This window comes from Bacillus rossius (assembly GCF_032445375.1).
Source record: "Bacillus rossius redtenbacheri isolate Brsri chromosome 9 unlocalized genomic scaffold, Brsri_v3 Brsri_v3_scf9_2, whole genome shotgun sequence".
Lineage (NCBI taxonomy): Eukaryota > Metazoa > Arthropoda > Insecta > Phasmatodea > Bacillidae > Bacillus > Bacillus rossius.
Genome location: NW_026962013.1, coordinates 8,851,696 through 8,866,332, shown reverse-complemented (window position 1 = coordinate 8,866,332; position 14,637 = coordinate 8,851,696). Strand labels below are relative to the sequence as shown.

Here is a 14,637-nt window from a genome sequence, read left to right as displayed (position 1 = left end):
TAATTATCTTAAGGTTTGGATGGAGTAGGTGGTTGAAGTCAAGCTGTAAAGGAACTTGACTCGTGAGAAAAATGAACTACACAATACATTTCATCAAGTTTGATATGAAACTAATCTTATTTGAGTGGTGGCACAACAAAAATACATCTTTTCAGCAATTTAAAAAGTGCTTAGTGTACATACGTAACATATTGGTATTGGTAAATAAATAAAATATCTAAATGTGTATTTGTTGTGGTTAAGGATTTGTTGAATTCCTGTCTTTGTAAGATAAACACATTTACGCTGAAAGAATTTTTTTTTAAATTTACATACTACATATAGGAAGTTGAAAAATATTAAAAATATACAAGAAACCCATTTCCTTAGTTATGCAAATGTAGGGGTACTCGTATGTTTATTACGGATAGTTGTAAGTACCAGAGAAATCTTTTAATTTTAATGTACATATTTTATTTTGCCTAGAAAGAGACTGTGTGTATGTGTTTATATGTTTTTCAGTAGTAAAAATATGTGCCTGTAGGTCAAGTTACTTAATGTTTTTGTTGAGTAAAAGGTGTTGCTGATTTGTAACTATTTCCTGCAGACTGAAACGGAGACAAGAAACTTCTTGAAGAACTCCATCAAGAAATTCTATTCCACAGAGAATCCAGATGCTGTGTCGCTGATGTGGACATACTTCATGGCTCAGGCATGTTTGTCAGGCATTTAGTTGATTTAGCAGGCAGTAGAGTGAACTAAGCAGTGGTCCTATAATTGTCTGAGCGAAGTGAGATCTCCGTAACAACTAAAGTGATTGGGGTTTTTGTGTTTGTATTCACATTTGTATGTGACTTAACTTTTGAACCGTTGATTGGATTTTTGTAAAATTTGGTAGGTAAGTATGTATGCCCAATGAAATTTTTAAGTTTATGTATGAGCAAAAATTGTATTTAATTAATACACAAGTTGCTTTCAGAATCACAATTACTTTCATTTCTGACTTGGAATCCAAAGAGGATTGTGTCTATAGAGATCATGATACTGCATGCCTCAAAGTGAACTAATAAAAAAAAAGTGAGTCTTTCTGTACTCGCCAGAGATATACAACATCTTTTCTCGATAACGAGCAACTTCATGTGTTCCATGGAGCACATACACTTATAATACAAAACTTGGACACAAAATTTAATTTATAATTCTTTAAAATAATGCAGATCATGATAACTATACATAGATTGTGTTGAAGAAAATCACAAGTAGTTTCCGCACCGACCACTAGAATTTGCTGCCGAAGCAGCTACGTTGACTATTGAATCATTTGATTTGCAGTGCTAAATGTTAAACTGTATAATGAAATGGCTCCGATAAAAGTGAAAAAGACTTAAAAAAAACACTAGACCCCGGCTTTGGATCTGATTTTTCACAAGGAATTTTATTAAAATAGTGCCCATCTTGTTAAAATTCACTAAACAGTTAAAACTATATAGTTTATAAAGTTTCCTTTTGCCTGTCTGAAGCTATCTGCCACAGATGGCAGCACTTTGGTTACACATTTATGTTCCATTCGCGAAATTACTCGAATGAAATTCCGTATACTGAGATTTAAGATGTTACACATCAAGCAATTAAGTGTAACTGAATTATATCTAATACTTAGTAATGTATTTTTACTATCTACATTTCATATTTTGTCATTAGGTGGTCAATTGCATTGTAAATATTAGATATTACTTATTAGGTTGTAATTATTTTACTTTAAAATAATTCCTTAGTTTTTTTATTGCTTACTCTTTAGCTATATATGAATTTATAAGGACGCATAGCAATGTACCTTCATTTTTGTGTATCCTCATAATTGTTTTCAGTCAATTATTAGTTTGTAAATATTAGTTTATTTTAAACAATTTATTTTAAGTTTCATTGAAAAATTTGGGTACGTAAGTTGTATGCTTAATTTTATTTATTGTTTACTAAACTAATAAGCTTGGAAGTATGACTACACATTTACGCATGGCAAGTAACAATAAGTACTAGTGCGTGTTAAATAATTGCTTAACTCTTGTGTTTGCCCTTAAATTTTTCCTCAAAGCTGAAATCGCAAAATTAATCTCTCATTGACTTCAGTACTATTTTGAAATATTTTATTTACTGGGTAGGCTGTATTTTGGATTTCAGCCATCAGGGGGTTTGTTTCATGAATTTCTATGGCATTGAATGGGAATTTTGTGTATAAAATAATTAAAATAATTTTAAAAAATTGATGTTGCTTTATTTTCACATGAATTTGATAAAAATCTTACTTTATGGTTGGGGGGCCACGCCAGAAAAATTGCAACACCTGAAAAATTGTGACACCAAAATGTGACACTCTGCCCATCGTTCACAGCCACAGGCTCAACTGACTCCATATCAACATCAGAATCATGAGCATAAATCCACGTTTATTACGAAAAATTTTTATGCACTTTCCTTTGCTTCTTGTGATGCTAATTTGGCGTCTTGTTCGTGGGCTTGTTTTGCCCCACTGGCTCATTTCTGTTGGTACTTTTTGCCTCATTTGATACCTATAAAACTTCTTGCTCAGGCGATTTAGACTGGTTTCTTTTTCTTCAACATGACCTGTTTTCGCTTAGGCATTTTGCTAATGGATCCAAAACCAAAGTTAGTAACTTCATAGTTATTCCACTCATCTAGCACCATTCAGTGCTCACTCACGAGAAAACTAAAAGTTCAAATCACACAAATATGTCTATTACTTTCGGAGTTACAGCTCTCACGGACTTCAATTCGACGCTCCCTACCAATGCTCATTACGTCATCACTGCAAATATTACCCAGGTGCATCATACATAACGACCACGAGCAAAGGCTGCTGTGCGAAGATATATTTACTTCAAACTATGTAGTTTTCATAATCCTCAGCCGAAGTGACACCCAACCCGAGATCAAAGACATTCATATTCCTGTCAAAATTAAACAAAATATTTTTCTTTCAGATGAAGTGTTGTGGAGTGGACAGTGGCGAAGACTTCAACGAGTCTCCGTGGGGGACTTCCAAGGAGAGGAACAGCAAGAAGGTCCCGGAAGCGTGCTGCATCCTCGTGGGCGACATGAGCAAGTTCACGCCCAAGGACCCGCTGTGTCCCGTCAGCCCGTCCGAGTCGAACTCTTACTACTCCAAGGTAAACTCTGGATTCATTCTGAATTGCACTTGATATGTATGTATCTGAATTCAGTCACACAAAAATTCAGCCCCTTTCAGTTTTGTTATGTAGAGGTTTGTCTGTATCATGGTATGATTCACTGAAGGGCTCTATGTAGGTAAATTTTTCGAAATGAAATAATTTATGCATTTTATCCATGTTAGGGACTTTCCAAACTCCTAAGTGCCATTGAATGGTCAGTCATTCAGCACATTATGTGGTAAAAAATAATTTTGGCAGTGTCATATGTCTGCTATGAAATTTTTGTGAATATATTAATGTAATTATTCTTAATTCCTACTGTTTTTCATTGACTATTTAAAATGGTCATCTGTTATAATGAATCAAATACTAATATTTTTATTTTTTTGGCTGTTTTAAAGAAAAATACATAATTGGCCTATGAATTGATGTTCCTGACCCCTTGTTTTAAGAGTTAACAACTGAAAGAGAAGAAAAATGTTTGTCATTATAAAGGAGAAAATTCATTTTTGTTGGATACATTTTCATCTGGGACATAGCAAAAAGTTTGTTATAAGGAGGTTTTGTTGCAAAGAGGTTCACTATATAGTCTTTTACTGTAATATGCCAAAAAATTGTGGGTTCTATACCAAACTTTACATCACTCTATCCACAAACTGTTTGAATCTAAGTGTTTCGGAGCAAGATCATGGAGGCCCCATTGCCATAAGCCTTTGTATGTACTTACGTAACAGTGCAACGAAAAACCAGAGCTGCCATGATCCAAAAATGAGGGGAATCAAGGAGGGAAACAATTTTTAATCTTCATCACAGGTTTGCTAACCTGACTCCTTTAAATGTTCAAAACCATTAGCAGGTCAGCCAACTAGAAATACAGTACGTCCATAAAAGAATGTCCCCGTTATAAAATTTAATAGTATCAACTGTAAGCATTATAGTGTGTTGGTTCAAAGTAACAATTGAAGAATAACTTAAACCTTAAACAGCTTTAGATAAGCGCGCACGCAAATACTGTTTTGTTGTTGAAAAACTGGCTCTTTGCCTAATTAGTACAGAGTGAACCTGTAAACTTCATTTAGCAACAGTTTGGGCCCCTCCCGATTGGAATCTCTTTGTACAGAGAGTTGAACGTCGAAGTTCCTGGCTGTTGGATTGGTCGTAATAGTCAATGGGACAGAGTTATTTTCTCGTTAACATCCACATTCACCTGACATTTTTTTTCCTTTGGGGCTTTATAAAAAATTGTCTATGTTCCGCCACTACCTATTGATTTGCCAGTTGAGACACAGAATTGAAGAGGCTATCGCTTCCTTTACTCCGGTCGTGTGAACCAAAGTGTGGGAAGAATTAGACTTAGGTTGGATGTGTACCGTATAACTAAAGGTGCAGATATTGAACATCTGTAAAAAAACTAGGTTAGTTTTCCTTCAATTTGATGTATTAAACTGTTATAATATACCACTGATACTGGGAGATTCTTTAATGGACAACCTGTATAGTAAGTAGGTGCTGGCGGATTTGAGAAGCAGTAACTAAGTGCCTTCTTCTAGCTTGCGAACAAATCTGTTCTTATCGAGCTAAGTGGTTCCAAGGCATCTTGATTTCAGTTTTTCAGTGGTTTTTCCTCGAAATCATTCCAGAGGAGTGGTGGTATGCTTCCTTCCCCTTATTTCTGTCATTGTAGCCATCTCCAGTGACCTTGTGGTCCACTTCACGGTGCTGCATTGACAGAATCATTATTATTAGGGACCGGAAAAATTCGCTGGTTCAATGACCTCTAGGATGAACTCCATAGTTCTACGTACACTCGGTCAAATGTCACCCTCTCATTGGCTGCTGTCTTGTGAAGGTGTCCCAATGTAGCGGCCTGTGATTCGACACAGCTTTGGTTGAGTGTTTCTCACTGGCCCGGAGTCGTCCAGGTGAGTTGTGAGCCAATAGCAGAGGCAGCACTGAGGTATAACTATATAAATTTTAGGCTGTCGTGAAATGAATCCGCGAATTTTTCCGGTCGCTAATTATTATCGTTATCTCCAGGTACTGTGAGTATTCCCCCAAGACTTGGTGGGGGCCGGAGGCTCACCGGCAGCAATGGGAGCATTGGTGACACGAGGTCTGTTGCAGGGATGCTACAAGAGGATGCACGAGTGGCTGATGGACCACATCAACGTCATGATCGGCATCGGCATAGGCCTGGGCTTGCTGCAGCTGCTGGGCATCTTCTTCGCTTTCTGCCTCTGCCGGTCCATCGACAGCTACATCAAGTGATGTCTGGCAGGCCGCAGGGCGGAGCCTGCGCGCATCTAGACCGACCAGTAGAGCGACCGGAAACCTTTGCTTGTAGTGAGCGACGTAGAGAGATGTTTATTTCTGTGTGAACTGCATATTCACGCTTGCTTGTCTGAAATCTCCTCAAGATTTTTAAGTTTAGTAGGCCTGGATATGAAAAAAATGTTTTTGTTTAATTAGGAAATAATTTTGTTGTAGCTATTTAGAACTTTTATAATGTTTATTATTATAATCTTTATTATTATTATTATTATTATTATTATTTTGTATATGAGGCACAGGTTTATGTTTAGGTTAATGTCTAAAATTGGTACAAGCTTTAATGATTTTAGACAGTTTTTGTTCAGATTGTGAATTTTTTTTTGTAGGAAATATAGATTTATAAAATTAGTTTTAAGTGTGTTACGTGAAAACTGATTTTATTTTCTGTTGGCCTATTAAAAAAAAATTGTGCTGTTCATGCATTAGAAACTATCAATATTAAAGTATTACAAATTGAACTCATTTGTTTGGTGATAAAACATTTCTGGAGAGGGTGAATAATCTCAAAAGTGATAGTGAAAGTTTTCGTCCGCAAGTGTAAATTTTTGCTAATCTCATCTAAGACATGTCTCGACTCCAGCTGAACATAAACTTTTTTTATATTTATAATGTGAAAAAATTTGGTGCTTCTGAAAATAATTCAATTCCATCTTGACTCAAAGATTGTGATTTCAATAATTGGAGAGACCAGACAGAAGTAAGTAGGTAAGAAGAAGACAGGAATATTTGATACATGCATTAATGTTTGTGAGTTTTGTAAGTGGCTCACTTTTTTTTAAATACTGTTGAATAAAATGGGTCCTCTGTGATACAATTTTAATACAATTTTAATGTTGAATGTACTCAACATACATACTTATTACCTGTGTAAGTTACAATGAAGAATTGAATTGTTGCAGTATTATGTCAACTTTGGTCCTAAATATGCCTTCATCTTTTGGTGTTGTATATTATGGCATTTTAGGAACTGACCCAACACTAATATTATTCTTAATGTTTTAGTGTATTTTTTGTTAAAAGAAAAAAAGTGATGCTTTGTTGTATGCAATGTCAAAATGTACAGTTTTGTGTATCGGAAGTGTACACCTTTGTATGTGTCCAGGTACATGTGTGTTTGAATGTGGATACATTTTTGAGTAGTAAATACAGGCTTAGGTTAAGGCTGAAAAGTTAATAAGTCATAAAAATGTTATATGTGTAATAAAAACCACTTTAATATTTTTTAAGGTTAAGAAAACTAAAAAAAATCTCATTTATAAATGAATTAATATTTTGAATACAAACAAAAATGATTAGTTTAGTTATTAAGCTTCTGAAATTGACATGGATAATGTTTGTCATGTAGTAGCAAAGGGAAAGAAATGAAGAATCAAAAGTTTATTTTTCATAATGCATGTGTCTTCAGTGTTGTTACTTCTCAGGTTCGCGAAGTTTTTGTACTACAATTGTCTTATTAGAATAACTACTAATTATAAAGTCATGATATTACTATCAATGCTTGCAAAAAATTTTCCCTGTATCGCACCATAACAATTTAAGAAAAAATATTTTTACAATTATTCTTTTTTTTCTTTTTCTTTAAATATGAAAGCTACTCAAAAAATATGTAGTAGTAAATCTAGCAGAAAAGCCCCTAAAAAAAACTTTTTGGGTAAATTGTAAAAGCTCTTTAAATAATTTACCATCCCCCACCTGTGTGCTAACAAAGTTAGTACAAATATGTACTGAGATACAATGCTTTGTAAGGAGATGTGTTATTAAGCGACCCAACATTTTTTCGGATTTTTTTACGATGTACGAATGCTAAGTATTTTGCGACAATTCACAATTGTACCCAATGCTAAGACGACGATTGTTCCTTGCACATAAAAAAAAAAACCTTGGAAAAAAAAATGTCTATATGATGTTTCAGGTAGTTAGGTTTAAATTCTGCCTATGTTAATTTTCTCAAACCTGTTAACTGGTGATTTTGCAAATGAAAGAGTTGAAATTAATTTTGAAATTTATTCTTCTCAAGTCTTAAATTAATGTCCGATCCACTATTCCACGTTGTAACGGAAAACACTCGCTCACTTTTGCAGATTGCTTCTTAGTCAAAGTGCCTTCACGAAAGAGCTGTCCCTGGTGAGTGACCTCGTCATCTGCCAAGTATCGAACGAAAAAGGAACCAAGCCCCGGTTGACCCTCTGGCAACCCAGAGCCTAGGCCGCATGTCTGGGGCATAATTTCTAATCAAAACTTCCAAAAATTGACAAAAACAAAGTCTGAAGTACGTTAACTGCGGCACAGCCCTCAGCATCCTGACGTGAAATTTTCCGCTGAAGTTGATATTTTTTTTGAGCCACCGAGCAGTGCGACCTATTGACATAGCTCTCAAACGTCTACTGACGAGGCTACGCAACTACGTATCACCACGCAGGGAAGTGGCAGCTGTGCAACATCACCGACTGATTGTAGCACAGCTCTTGCACACAAGGACACACATCAGTACACAAATTACTCTACCCTTTCATTAAGGTGTTTCTGCAAAATAATAATAATATTTAAAAGTCTTTTCTGATAGGCTGGCAGAAAACCTTGACGATTTTACCTTCTCCCGTGGGAGCGAACACCTGCCTACTTTCCCATCATAAGACCTACCTACAGTGCTAGAATATGTCTGTAACGGGAAAAAAAAATCTAGAAAATTGGTGCTGCCATGTTGGGCACCCGTCTCATGTTCTTTTCCCAAAACAATAAATGTTCTAGAAACATGAAAGCTTCTAAATAAACACAAACAATATACATACATTAATATATAACCAATATTAAAAGTAAATAAAATACTGAAAAGTTGGCTTACACAAACTCTGACCTTATAATAAATGTGAAAAACAGATAAATGGCTTTTTTAAATAAAAATTGAATATCAGAAATTATTGCAGAAATATTCATGTCAATAAAATACAAATACCAAACTAGGTCACCACGACCTTGACCCTCCATTATCAGCTGATTCACCTGAATGACTAAAAATATTATTTTTAAAAGAACACTTCACAATATTGGGGAGTGCATGGGTTCTGCAATACCACAATCAAAAATGTGGAGGAAAAAATCTGAAATAATACATTAGTCTACACTGTGAGTTCAGTATTATGTATGTATTTATTTTAATACATCATTTGTTAAATCTTTCTCCAGTAATATCCAATAGAGCAGTGTTTATATGATGCAATATGTGTTCATCACACATCTTGGAAAGCAAACTTGCAAGAGAATATCAAGTGAATTATGTACTTACGAAGTCATACATTTTAAGAAAAACATTTGTGTTATTAGTTACACACACATTATCTTACCATAATTAAAATTGTACTACTAATCATTGTCTAAATTCTTGCAGCAGCTATCGTAATTGAAGCCCCAGTCTTGTTACCGAAAATAATGTAACAATAATAGTACATGTTCGTCCATACTTCAAGCCTATCGTCAGTTTGTCATCTTAAGCATTAATTATACTACATTTTCACTTGTATCCTAAAACTTTTAGCATTAGATGCTAAAAAAAAAAAAAAAAGGGGGGGGGGGGAGGGGTTCAATTTTTGTGTTCTCAAGCCTATCAGTTTAAGTTCGGAAAATATGTTGGGCATCTTGCATGGTTCATGAATGTGGTTTTAGTGTTATGTTATTTGCAATTATTAATGACAACTTTAAAATTCCACAAAGGTTTATTTTTATTTTGTGTATATTGAAAGTTTTCTCCTAGGTGTTGAATCAATACGTATATGTTTATATGGAATTTGTTAAAAATTTTGTGGGTGTTTCACTACAATATCTCAAATTGTCTTAAACGTACTTGCTGTTGAAACAAAGTGTCTTACATATTTGAATTAATGCTTCCATTATGTCTGGAAATTGTAGTTTGTGGCATGAAAATAGTGGCGGGATTAGATCGAATTTGACAATGAGTGCTTTGGAAAAAAATATTTGTAAAATGATATTTACGTTATATTGCCTTCTATACTGTAAATTGGTAGCTTATATGGCAGGGAAATGTTTTGGGGGTTACTTTTAGTTTTGGAGTTGGCAAGAATAAATAAGACTGACTTTTTTTGTTGGCAAGTAGCTACTTTCAGCACTACACTTGCTAGTTCTTCATTCTCAATGTCGAAACGTAATCCTGAAAATAATTAACATAGTTGAGCTGTAAGTGTTTTTCTCTGCATGCCTGCCTATAAGTGAGCCAGTAGTGTCGAGTAGTTACGGTAATGTTCGGATGTGTTTCAGACACAGTTCTGAACTGATGTAGTGTTCTTAATTCTGTACCTCTGAGGTAAAGAACATAATGTCCAGTTTTAAGAAATGTAGTTGGCAAGATGTACATGTTACATATTTTTCGCTCTATATATTGTAATATAGCACTCGTCCATTATGTGCCATTTTTACAGACAGTCCTCCTAAAATAGAAATTGTTTTACATTAAATAATTAATTGTATTGAAAATAACATCATTATTAAGAATAATGTGTTAAAATTTCATAAAGCAATTCCTACTACTAGCGAAGAAACCGGAAAATAAATAAAGTTTAAACAAATCAAAAACCTTCTTCCTTGAAAAATTACAATTTTTTGACATGTCCTATTCCTCTAGGATACAGAATTAGGCACACAGTTCTCTGAATGTGACTTTTGCTTTTAAAGGTTTTCACGTAGGCAGAAAATAAAAATTCTGCATTCTGCAAAATCTACACATTCCCATAATACTACACAAATGCTATTTTACAGTAAAAATATTTATGGGGCAGAGAAAATTGAAGTAACTACATAGGCTATACTATAAAAACAGCACACAAGTTAATTTTGGAATTGTAATCTTTAGAGGTAAGACTTTATTTAAATGATTGAAATAGTTATTTTTCAGTTTTTGGAACTTGCCAACAATATACTTGATGTGGAAACCAGTCTTTCTAATTTCATGAAAATAAATAGTATTGTGTACTCCTGATGCAAAGTGATTTTTAAGAAGCTAAAAATTTTTTTGAGTGTGGTAAACGTAGCAATATGATTCCATATTTGTAGGTTAAAAATTTTTTTTTGGTGACATTTATGAGATTGTTAGCAAGGGTTTTTCCAAGTTATTATTTGCAACTGGGAGTAACCTTTGTATCAATTTTTTTTTTAAGTTTAGTGTTACAAATGTATGTGTGTGTGCTGTATTTTTGTAATTAAAAACTGGTTTATATTTTTATGCACATTATCTTTGTACATAAGTATAATAAAGTTTTATTCCAAATGAATATTTAAGACAAACTGTTTAAATTCTATTTATGGGAAATCTCAATTAAAAAGAGTTAAAATTAACTTCAATTATTATTTCATTTCAGTTTGTTAGGAATATTATGTAGTATCACTATCTGGAGAGAGAAAAAAAAGCAAAACTGTAGGTGGTCAGCCCATGGGAAAAAAGGAAAAAAAGGTTTATAATAAACATCAAACATAATTGAGATCGGTGAATGCAAACAAACTATGCACGAGTTTCCTGGAGTGCGTAAATGCATCTGACCTTTACTGCTGTTAGGTGAAGACTTGACAGAGGCTAGCATCATCCAATGCCAAAAGTATAAGAGGGCATTAGTATTCGCTGCCGGTCACATGACTAATAACACACATGCTCAGGATTGAAATAGAACATTAAATTCTTTCTGTTAAGTCTATGTATGTAAAGGAAGCATTCACTATAGCAAAGTACTCGGTGCAAAATAAAGAATGAGAGACTGGTTGTACACGGGAATCTGGCGTCCGCAGTCCTGAGCGAGGTGAACTATCTCTGCCTGAGTTGGTTCTAAACACTGCCTGATATGAGTTCCTTGAACTAAGGCCATGCCCAATTTGTAGGAAAAGATTTTTTTTTTTTTTGTAGTCCAATTTAGTGAGACAATTTATATGCTGCAAATAGTGTTGTAAAAAAGTTTTTTTCAAAGCATGTTTTTTTCTAAAAACAAAAAACCTGTTTTATTTCGCAAAAATTTTTTTTTTCATAGACACAATAATGATTAACTGTAAAGTATGAGCTACAGTTAAAGTAAGAAATAACCGTAAAAACTAATGTTTGTTGAACATACCATAGTTTATTATAATTTAATAATACAATTTTTTTTTTTTTAACTGCCAACTACCCATCTTGCAGGTTTAACAGCACTTAACCTCACTTTTTGGTTACAGTCATGACCTGATAATATCAATTCACAGGCTCATTAGTAACAAAAATAAAGTTACCATAATTTATGAGTCACCCGCATATTTATTTTCGTATTTAACAGTAAATAATTGTATTATGCATACTTACTGTGCTTAACATAACCTTACTTGGTTACACAAAAGACTCATCATCGTTGATGTCTAAAACATAATGCAGTAATTTGCCAACACAGGACAAAAATATTCCGTTAAGTTTGCATTGATTAAATATTTGTCCAATTTGGTTTTTCAGCAGTATATTTTAATATCAACATTGTACGAGTCTCACAGCTAAGTAATATATTAAAATTGTTTTATTCTCTGCAAACAACTGCTGATTTTAACGACTTGCGATTGCAGATTGCGGCCCACTGGCTTATGAGATGATGTTCGAGGCCAATATTGTTTACGTGTGAAACTCGACAGTGCTGTTTTGTTACATTTTACGAAAACAGTTTTCAGAGGTAAATTTGACAAAATGCCATTTAGGCCTGGTTCTGGCAGGAAAAAAAAAAAGCAGCTGAGAGTGAATTATTTAGCAGTATTCCATAAAAAGGTGGTAAATTAGATTGTGTTAAATGCACATTTTTTCTTACGAACTTTCAAAATCTGGTTCCCATATGACCAAATACATTAATATTTGCAAAAAATGTCCCAATTCGGTGAGAGACAAGTAAATTAAATTGCCTTCAGGAGAAGTTACAGACCATTAAGAATCATACTGCCTTTCACAACAAAGTGTTGCATTTTCGTTACAAAGTCCAGTAAGTTTGTACAATGTAAACACATCAACCGAAAGACAAACACAACTAAAAACTTTCATTGACAGAATTAGTGTACCAGATCAGGAAAAAGCAAATGAATTACTGGCAAGGGCTATTTATGCAAGTAATTTGTCACTTAGAATAGTAGAAAATCCATTTTGGATAGAATTCTTATCAATTTTCAGACCAGCCTATAAAGTATCGACAAGGCATGAGGTATCTGAACCATTACTGAACACAGAATATGAAAAAAATATCTTCACAAGTGAGTCAAAAAATTGCTGCTGCAGAGACAGTTTCATTAATGTGTGATGGGTGGACCAACATCCAAAATGAACCTGTAGTAAACTTTGTGGTTACTACACCTTCACCCATTATGTACAAGATTTTGCACAGAAATCTTCAAAGAAAAGCAAGGTAAGCAGCGTCATAATCATAACCCTGTAACTTTAAAACTTCCCGTGCAAACAAGATGGGGATCCACACAGTGCATTGTTTGGACAGTTTAGAACAGAATAAACAAGCAATTAAATTACTTGCTGTAGAGGAGGAGGCTCAAGAAATTTTGAAGAAACATCCAATTCTAAAGAAGGTTGCTCTGGATGAAATCTTCTGGGATAAAGTGAAAGGGTTTCTCCAATTACTAAAACCCATTGCAACTGCCATAACTAGTGTTGAGAGTGATAACCCTAAAATTTCACACGTTGTAAGTATTTTTAGGAAATTGGAGCTGCACTTTGAAGAAACTCTTCCACAGAGCCCACCATCCAAAGCAGAAGAAGATGAAGTCAAAAAAATACTTGCAAAAAGAAAAGATTTTGGTGTTTGTGAAGTTCATAGGGCAGCCACTCTCCTGGATCCACTAGCAGCAGGTGTTGATTTAACGCCAGCAACTGACTACATCTTTTATGCAACCGAAAATCGCCGTTCCCGCGAAAAGCCTCTTAGCGCAGAGGACGCAGAGAAGACGTGGTCAGTAGCCGAGGTCAGAGTACTGAGTGCCCGCTATGGCGGACAAGGCTTCTAATTAAAATGGGCGCTAAAGCCCTAGGGAGGAGGGGGAAGGTTCGGTTCAAAGCCGAAAATTTCCAAAGGAGTCCGAGGCAGGCGTGACAAGAACACGACATGCGCGCTCTCTACCGGCCAGAACAGAAGGCAACAAACAATCGACTTCTACAGGCCGCGAGAAGAAAGCATAGTGCCTTATGGCGCCGCGGTGCTGCTCTCTAGCGGCGTAAATGGGAACTAACTGAGGCGGTGAGCTGACTTGCCACCAGGTGTCATGAGGGTGAGCTCTGCACGCTGGCGACCAGGCCCGCGGTTACTTTTTTTGCCGCTAGATGTCGCGGACGTCTCTGTCGGACCAGGGAGAAGGTCCTTGAATTAGGCCATCGTCTTGGCTAAGTTCACGTCAGGTCACTGCTCCCGACTTGATTTCTCAGAACTAAGGTGAGGTGGAGAGAGAGGAAGGGGGGACAGAAATAGCCACTAAGGTGGGAACGCAGGTCCACTGGAGACCCATTCGTGACGAGACTTGCTATTCTCAGCAAGCCTGTAAGAAGTAGCAGCTTGCAGCCCACAAGCTGCTCTATGCAATTTTGGTCATGAAGAGAAATAAAATTACAAACTCGGGACGTGACCGCAGGCGAGAGAAATATCAACCGGGCTGCCCACATCCGCATTAGACAGCAAAATATCAGATTGACCCCCTGGGAAGGGGCTTCGGTCCACTGGCGCAAAGTTTATAACACGTGGCGTACACCGGCCCAACAAAGAGTAAATCACCCCCTTAACAACCAGATAAATATAACAAATAAAATTTCCAAAAATAATTTAAAATTAATAGTAAATTTAAAAAAGGTGTCGAAATGCCTAATTTCCGGCACAAGACTGAAGCTACAGAAGTCATATTTGAGGCTGCCAAAAAATGCCTGGGATTGATGAAAGTGCAGTGCTAATAGACCTTGCAAATTACCGTGCAAAAAGTGAATTTTTCAGAAAAACTTTCCTTTGGGAATCAGTTTCCAAAATAACGCCAATAGCTTGGTGGAATGAAGTTTGCAACAGCAGAGAAGTTTCAAAGTTGACAGTAAGGTTTTTGGAACTTCCTGCAACTTCAGCTGCCTGTGAAAGGAGCTTCAGTGGAATTTAAAAAA

General features: G+C 35.4%; 1 protein-coding gene across 1 annotated transcript in view; it reads left to right on the top strand.

The window, feature by feature from the left end:
- LOC134543325 (CD151 antigen-like) overlaps window positions 1–10,950 on the top strand; it is a 63,190-nt gene extending 52,240 nt beyond the window's left edge. The window contains exons 6-8 of the mRNA XM_063388274.1: window positions 587–691; window positions 2,979–3,164; window positions 5,292–10,950. Of these exons, the coding sequence (XP_063244344.1) occupies window positions 587–691; window positions 2,979–3,164; window positions 5,292–5,435 (435 nt within the window). The 3' untranslated portion in view covers window positions 5,436–10,950. The remainder of the gene's footprint in view (window positions 1–586; window positions 692–2,978; window positions 3,165–5,291) is intronic.
- The last annotated feature ends 3,687 nt before the right edge of the window (window positions 10,951–14,637 follow it).